The 6517-nt window shown below is 34.9% G+C and overlaps 2 protein-coding genes across 2 annotated transcripts in view; both read right to left on the reverse strand.

Annotated features, from left to right (window-relative positions):
• LOC102591228 (ras-related protein RHN1-like) overlaps nt 1-319 on the reverse strand; it is a 5295-nt gene extending 4976 nt beyond the window's left edge. Inside the window, exon 1 of the mRNA XM_006348125.2 lies at nt 95-319. Coding sequence (XP_006348187.2) covers nt 95-274 — 180 coding nt within the window. The 5' untranslated portion in view covers nt 275-319. The remainder of the gene's footprint in view (nt 1-94) is intronic.
• A 916-nt stretch (nt 320-1235) lies between these two features.
• LOC102591553 (probable polyamine oxidase 4) lies at nt 1236-6346 on the reverse strand. Its single transcript, XM_006348126.2, has 10 exons — nt 5852-6346; nt 4624-4739; nt 4446-4534; nt 4230-4343; nt 3756-3843; nt 3579-3664; nt 3378-3480; nt 2989-3086; nt 2217-2646; nt 1236-1703 (listed from the first exon to the last, which is right to left on the reverse strand). Exons 1-10 carry the CDS (start codon nt 5895-5897, stop codon nt 1386-1388), a joined length of 1488 nt encoding a protein of 495 aa, XP_006348188.1. The 5' UTR covers nt 5898-6346; the 3' UTR covers nt 1236-1385.
• Between the last annotated feature and the right edge of the window lie 171 nt (nt 6347-6517).

Raw genomic sequence — 6517 nt, forward strand, 5'->3', positions numbered from 1 at the left:
TGAATGAAAGGTAGAGCACTCCTTCACACATGTAAATACAATTCAAGACTAATTATGAATAAAAAAAAAAAAAAAAAAAAAAAAAAAAACTTACAAGTTTTGCATTGAGATTGGTGTGCCCAGTGGATGCCATGAATAAAATTTGTAAAAAAAAATGAGGAAGAAAAATGGAGAATTTAGAGAGGGAGAAGGGATCTGTTGTTTTCTTAATGCAGAAGTGAAGAAGAAATAGTAACAAATGTTGTTGTTGTACACCAAATAATAATAATTCCATTGTACTATTTGGACTTTTCTTATCAGCCACCGACCAGACCTTTTTTTTTCTTCATCTGAATTGCACAAATGGGATCTTCTGGTAGTATGTTTAAATTTTGGCCTCATAAAAAAAAGTAGTGTAAAAAAATTGGTTTACCATAATGTAAATTAAAATTTTGGAAGTAGTCATGAATTTTTATTATTTTTTAATAACAAATTATAATAGTTGTTGGGATTTGGTCGTATATTTTACCGGATCATTATGATCTTTCAATATTTGTAATTAAAATTTTAACAATTAATTATGATTTTATATTCGCAATAACTATTATGATTAATTGTGTAGAAATTTTATCAACATAATTTTTTCATTTTGTTTTCTTCTATTAACAAACGCATAAAAAAACTACTCATGGATTTATTAAATTTTCTTCAGCCAAAATAACCATAGATAAGTAATGAGCTTTCCTTTTCTTTAGCTCTAAAAGTAACTAGGACCAATTTAATGATGTTTTCGTTGGAACATAGAAAGAAAATGAAAAAGAAGGAAAAAAAAGAAGAAGTTAGAGTGGATATGTGTATTTACATGATATTTGGGGTCAAAAGTTAAATATTAGCCTTTCAAAAGGCCACCCCGCGTAAATTTCTGTTTTTTCTTTCTTTTGGATGATAAAAGGACTAACCAACCTAATTGGGCCCAGTAATTTTAGGTGGGCCTTTGCTGCACAAGCCCAATGTTTGCAGTGTCGCAAAATGTTGTCCCCCAAAGCAGACCTCACGTTCCTTCTAATCTTTTTTTTGGTTTGTATCCTTTGATTAATAATCAACTCAAATGATAAATAATTTGTGTTTATAATGTGATTCATTCAAAGGAAATGTTTGTACAATTCCTTTTAAATACAAATTTCCTGCTCAAGGATAATGAAAACATAATAAACAACTAATTGTTCCGATAGAAGAAATAATAAAACTCTCAGACATGGTCAATTAAAAAGTTTGATATATATAGTTTGAATATTTCAGTTGCATGGAGACATAATCGTTAATTTATTCATATAAAGTAATAGTACAAACTGGAACACACCACATAAGTTATTTGAAATGTAACTTGCAAATTCAGAGAAGATATATCACATTCTTGAAATCTGGAGAGGAACTGCGGCTTCAAGGGTCTCCTCCCTAGAGGAAACAGCCTGAACCATTTCCAGACTTCCATGTCTTTTAATGAGATGTCGGCGGCACGTTTCACCAGCCATAATTCCAGCTTCATACGCACCATGAACCGACCCTTGATGATCATCACTGCTCACAGCTTCCCCTCCAAAGAATAGATTACCAATTGGTGCCCGAAGCCTATCGTAAGCATCAGTTGGTTTTCCAACCAAGTCATAAGAATAACATCCAAGGGTGTCTGGATCCGTACCCCAGTGAGATACAAGATACTGAACCTGTAAAATGTACCGGATGATTAACAAGAGAGCTTACAAGTGCTTTTGTGCAAGCATTCTCTGATTACTGAACACTGTTTAACGAAGTTTGCGTTATAGGAGTGTTAGATAAACAAATGCAGGATTGCATAGAGTTTGCTGTAATCAATGAAAGGGAATATGCATCACTTTCCCTTTTTTATGCAATGTAGAAAGACAATTTTCAAAGTAAAATAAGAAACTAGAGAGAGTGAGAGAGGATGGAGGTGCTTCCTCATTTTTCCTTCTACTTTTATATTTCGCCCTTTTCCATCTGATTGGTTTACCTTTTTTAGGTTAAAGGACAGTGTAAATGAACAATTACCCAACTGTAATAAACTAATAATCGACATGAAGTGTGAACTCACCAATTGAACCAAAAATAGACCAACGTAAATTATTATGTGTGCAACATTTCCGTTATTCAGTCCTTTCTCATGCATGTCACTAGCTAAGACTTATAATTCAATTAGTGTAGGAGCAGAGATTACTTACAGGCTTAGTGGCATCAGGGAACATCTTCTTCAACTGCAACATTGCAAACTCAGCAGCAGATTCATCTGATAATTTCTCGAGGTCACAAGCAAGTTTTCCAGCAGCCATATAAACAAGGACCGGATGTCCTGTTGCCTTGTGGAGGTTAAGAAAATAACCACAAGCATATGAAGTGGGTGCAACAACACCTAACAATTCCACGTTTGGCCAAAATACATTATCAAATTGTAATGCAATCTTATTTTCATTGCCTACACCAAGATCTGCTATAGCAGATTGTTTCCATTCTGGCAAGTTTGGCTCAAACTCAATTAAGTTGGCTTTCAGAACACCTAGAGGAACAGTTATAATAGCAGCATCTGCAATAAAATTTCTCCCATCCTTAACTGTAACCTTCACCTTGTTATACCCATTCGTAATCCTCTTGACCCTAGTAAAATTAGATCCAAACAAAATAGTTTAGTTTCTTGAAATAATTGGAAAGTACTATATAAAAAAAGTTTGAAAAAATACCATAGAGAAAGAACAGGAGATATTCATGTTTGTCTGTTGAGGTGTAACTAAAAAAAAAATCTCTATGGAGGAAACGAACAACATTTTGTTTTAATATCTTAGGAAACCAACAAATCAACCAGAGGTGTAAAAAAGTTGACCTCATTTCTTAAAATAGAAACAGGATCGTAAGAGTTCATATGGTTTTATAATCATTGCAGCTATATCAAGAAACAAAGAGAACCTAGAGCTTCCGCATTTTAGAGAAACCCATCTGCACCTGTGATTTAAACGGATATCAATGTCTTTTGATAAGGCCTTTATGACTGGATTGTAACCTTGCACCATAAGTCCATGACCACCAGTGAGAACTTGTTCCTGCATAAAAAATATAACTATCGATATTACTCACCTAAAGTAATTCAATTGTTCATATGTTTTCAAGAATATATCTATCAAATGATTGTGCCCAATTTGCAATGTGGGAATAAATCAAAATAAGTGACTGCTAGCAATAGTAACAGCTTGTAAAGCCCTTTTTTATTTCCTCAGAAGTTTCTTATTTCGAAATAAGACCTTAGGCCTTAGCTGAGCAAGATAATAATATTGAAAACTGCATCAAGCACCCAATAAACTATTTATAAAAACAGTAAATGAAAATACACTTGCCTGATCCCAGGTTTTCAGAGAGATCGTGTCTGCATCAGCAGCAAACCATGCCTCCATTCTGCATATGTACCATTGCAACACCTCATGGGAAAGTCCTTCTTGCCTACATTACAAATAACTCAATATTTATATGCATGTATAACAAGATTCCAAATTCAACAGACAGTAGCAGGTCACATGAGAAACATTTTCTCTGCATACCTCAATTCTGGATGCCTGTCTAGTACAATAGATATTGCTTGAAGAACTGACAAGTCATGACTATGCTCATTCCTCACTTTCTCAGTCTGCATAAGCAATACAAATAATCATCACTGGTCTCTTTTTAAAATCCTAAGAGGCACAGCATTTTTGAGCAGTCTAAATTTAAAGACCAACCTCGCTGAGGATTTTCTTGAATACTTCTCCAACTTGAACAACTGTGTTTTGAGGAACTTGATGACCATTCATGTCAAACAGCATGTAACTATTGAACGGAAAACACGATAAGCTCTTGACTGAGTTAATAGAAACTCTATTTAATTTGCACAAAGAAATATAAAGGGGACAGAAAAAAGAGCACAGGCTAAAATTCAGGAAATGCAGGAAGTTTTGAAACCAGATCACATTGGAACTCTGGAGGCAAGTAAATTTCATTCCAGCCAAACCAATTGTAAGTCCTTTTGATTTTAATTCAAAAACAAACTACCAAATTGTTAGTGTCGGTATTCTGATTAGTTGAATCAGGATGAAGTTATGGCAAGTAAAAATTTAACACCTATATCTGACGAGAGAGTGAGCAAACAAAAGAGGGAAAATGCAGACTAATTCATGATAAAAATCATTTGTTCAATGTAATGTCATCCAGGTTACCTTTCTAAGTCATGGTCATACAGCACTGAGTTGTCACCGCTAGTGCGATATAGGGTGAGCCCTAACCGACGTATCAATGGAGCCAAAGGATTCTCATCACACACCCCATGGAGCCTGAAAGAATGTTTAATGATCAGTCAATTAATTGCAGATTGAAAAGTCATAAACTTCCAGATCTGTAGAGATAATTTGGGAGGAAAGTTCAAATTCTCTCACCATGATGCTCCCATATCAACTGGGCAACCAAATGAGTAGTCGGTATGTATGCGACCACCCAGTCTATCTCGTGACTCCAATAAGAGCACCTGGACAAATATTGAAAGTGTCTCTTTTAAGAATGAAAGAATAAAAGGTTGTTACATGTGAAAGCGTTTAAAATCCTGAGTATGCCCACCTTAAAAGATGCATTGTGAAGGAAACGTGCAGCAGCTATCCCTGAGATACCTCCACCAATCACAATTACAGATGGAGATGAACTATGCAGCCTACCTAAGCGGGGTGGTAAAATGCCTAGTCAAGCAAAAGAAAGGATCAAATTAAGTTCCACCGATGAAATCATTAGTTAAAGCAATATGATGGACATGAATATAAAGTTCTTCATTTATACTTCAACACTCCGAACAAAGTAAAAGCAAAATGCTTAACCTGAAGAATTAAGATAAGAATAAAATTCATCATGAGGAGACAATCAAAATGCATGTAACTCAAAGTTTTTCTGGAAGAAAAAATCTAACCATCAAATTTTAAATTCAAATAAACATTCATTTATTGATATTTGTCGAAGCCATCTAAGAGAAATTTACTAGTCCAAGAGTGTCCATTTAATAATATCCAAACACAGAGCTGCTAGCATAACACCATCTTAATCATTGTTAAATAATCAGACGAATGAAAAATAATTCTAGCATCATTTATGTCAAACAGAACAATTCTATCCTAATTAAGACTTGTACTACTATGACGAGATCTAATTATTTTAAGAGATTATCGTTCTTTCGAGCCCAAAGCAATATCAACAGCATCTGAACTCTGAAAGAAGACATAGTGCTTGTTTGATCAACATTTTGCCCAAGGCAATTCACTTCCCTCTTAATAATGTCCAAAAAGGGTAAGACACTTTTGTGTACATTGTCCACAATCTATCCTCTTACTTGAATGACTTCACGGTATGCATATGTACCAATCAAGTGAATTTTGTTCGGCAGGAAAAGAAAAACAGAAATTCTAGTCGGTCTTGAAACAATTGCATATGGAGCTGCTAGCATAACATCATCTTAATCTTTGATAAAATACCGGACGAATGAAATATAATTCTAGCATCATTTATGTCAAATGTAACAATTCTATCCGAATTAAGACTTGTACTACTATGACTTCATAATCAGTAAGTTCTTCTGTGTTTTGGTTTCTTGTTCGTCTTTACTTGGTAATAATTCATTTAACTCGGCAATGCCGAAATGGTTAAAATATCACGCTCATTTAAATACAATCAAGTTCCCACAGATCACATCAAACAGAGTAATCATTAATTGAAAAAACCACAGGCTCCCAGTAACAGCTCAAGTAAAACACAAATGATTATTTCATCAATTAACAATATTCGAGTAAAATAGGAAACTCACCGTCAAATAAATTGCTGGAGCCAGAATCATCATCTTTGATTTCCATGAAATCCGTGAACAAAAACGCCGACGTTGTTTAAATCGGGAGAGAAGAGTGAATGTTTTTGAACAGAAAAGATGGGGGAAAAAACAGAGAAGGAAGGTGATTGGGAAGTAAATTACGGTTGTATAGGAATTAAGAAATTAGAAATTAATTGAGATGAATGATAAAGCATGAAGATAAGAAGGCCGGCAATGAAGCGGCTGAGATTGGAAGAAGACCGTAGCTTATCAAGCCAGCTCATAATCATAACCTGGATCAAATATCAACGCAACAAATCCTCCCAATTTGATCGAAGATTTTTGCTTCGTTTGCATAGATCGACCAGAAATTAATCTCTGAATCGTACTACGTCTCTCTCTAGATCTCAATAGTGAATAATCTCTCTTTCTCTCTCTCTATAAGGAAGAGTCTGGAAAATTGTAATGGCTGGAGCAACAAATTGGTGGATGTAATATGGTGATGTATTTATAGCGATGAAGGGAGTTATAAGAGCATACAACTGGAAGCCAGCGCGTAATGCATGACATTTTCCCCCGAACGAAGGGTACTATTGTCATTTTGTAAATTCGGATTCGTGTCGCTCCAAACTCCCAATGGTTCGCTTCACGTGAGCTCCCCCCTCT

Source organism: Solanum tuberosum, unplaced genomic scaffold, assembly GCF_000226075.1.
Source record: "Solanum tuberosum cultivar DM 1-3 516 R44 unplaced genomic scaffold, SolTub_3.0 scf00099, whole genome shotgun sequence".
NCBI classification, from domain to species: Eukaryota; Viridiplantae; Streptophyta; class Magnoliopsida; order Solanales; family Solanaceae; genus Solanum; species Solanum tuberosum.

What these genes read in the sequence shown, in the direction of transcription:
- LOC102591553 (XM_006348126.2), bottom strand. Translation starts at nt 5,897, where the DNA reads ATGGAAATCAAAGATGATGATTCTGGCTCCAGCAATTTATTTGACG. An exon ending in GACAGGCATCCAGAATTGAG is followed by an intron (nt 3,481 to 3,578) that starts GTATGCAGAGAA and finishes TTTGTAATGTAG; the next exon opens with GCAAGAAGGACTTTCCCATG. An exon ending in TCCCTGATGCCACTAAGCCT is followed by an intron (nt 1,704 to 2,216) that starts GTAAGTAATCTC and finishes TACATTTTACAG; the next exon opens with GTTCAGTATCTTGTATCTCA.